At 54.7% G+C, this 289-nt stretch overlaps 1 protein-coding gene across 1 annotated transcript in view; it reads right to left on the reverse strand.

The window, feature by feature from the left end:
- Positions 1–289, reverse strand: part of LOC104470877 (rhodopsin) — a gene marked incomplete at its 3' end in the record, with an annotated part of 2,079 nt that overhangs the window by 1,566 nt on the left and 224 nt on the right. The window contains exon 2 of the mRNA XM_010085960.1: positions 167–289. Within this exon, the coding sequence (XP_010084262.1) occupies positions 167–289 (123 nt within the window). The remainder of the gene's footprint in view (positions 1–166) is intronic.

Genomic DNA, 289 nt, shown 5'->3' on the forward strand with positions numbered 1-289 from the left:
TGCACCTCCCACCTGACACACTGACACGGCCTCAGCCCACAGCAGCCGCAGCCCATGGACCTTCCAGGTACCACGTTTTTCCAAGATCATCTGAGCATCCTCCCTCCCCCTCCTAAAGCCTGGGGCAATTCCTGGCAGAAGATTTTCGAATATTTGGAGAACTCACCGCCCAGAGTAGCAAAGAAGCCTTCGATGTAGCACCCTGTAACTCCAAAGACAAAGTACCCATTCATCGAGGTGTACATGGTGGTCGTGAAGCCGCCAAACACCATGAAGAGGTCGGCGACCG

Source organism: Pterocles gutturalis, unplaced genomic scaffold (assembly GCF_000699245.1).
Source record: "Pterocles gutturalis isolate BGI_N339 unplaced genomic scaffold, ASM69924v1 scaffold37600, whole genome shotgun sequence".
NCBI lineage: Eukaryota > Metazoa > Chordata > Aves > Pterocliformes > Pteroclidae > Pterocles > Pterocles gutturalis.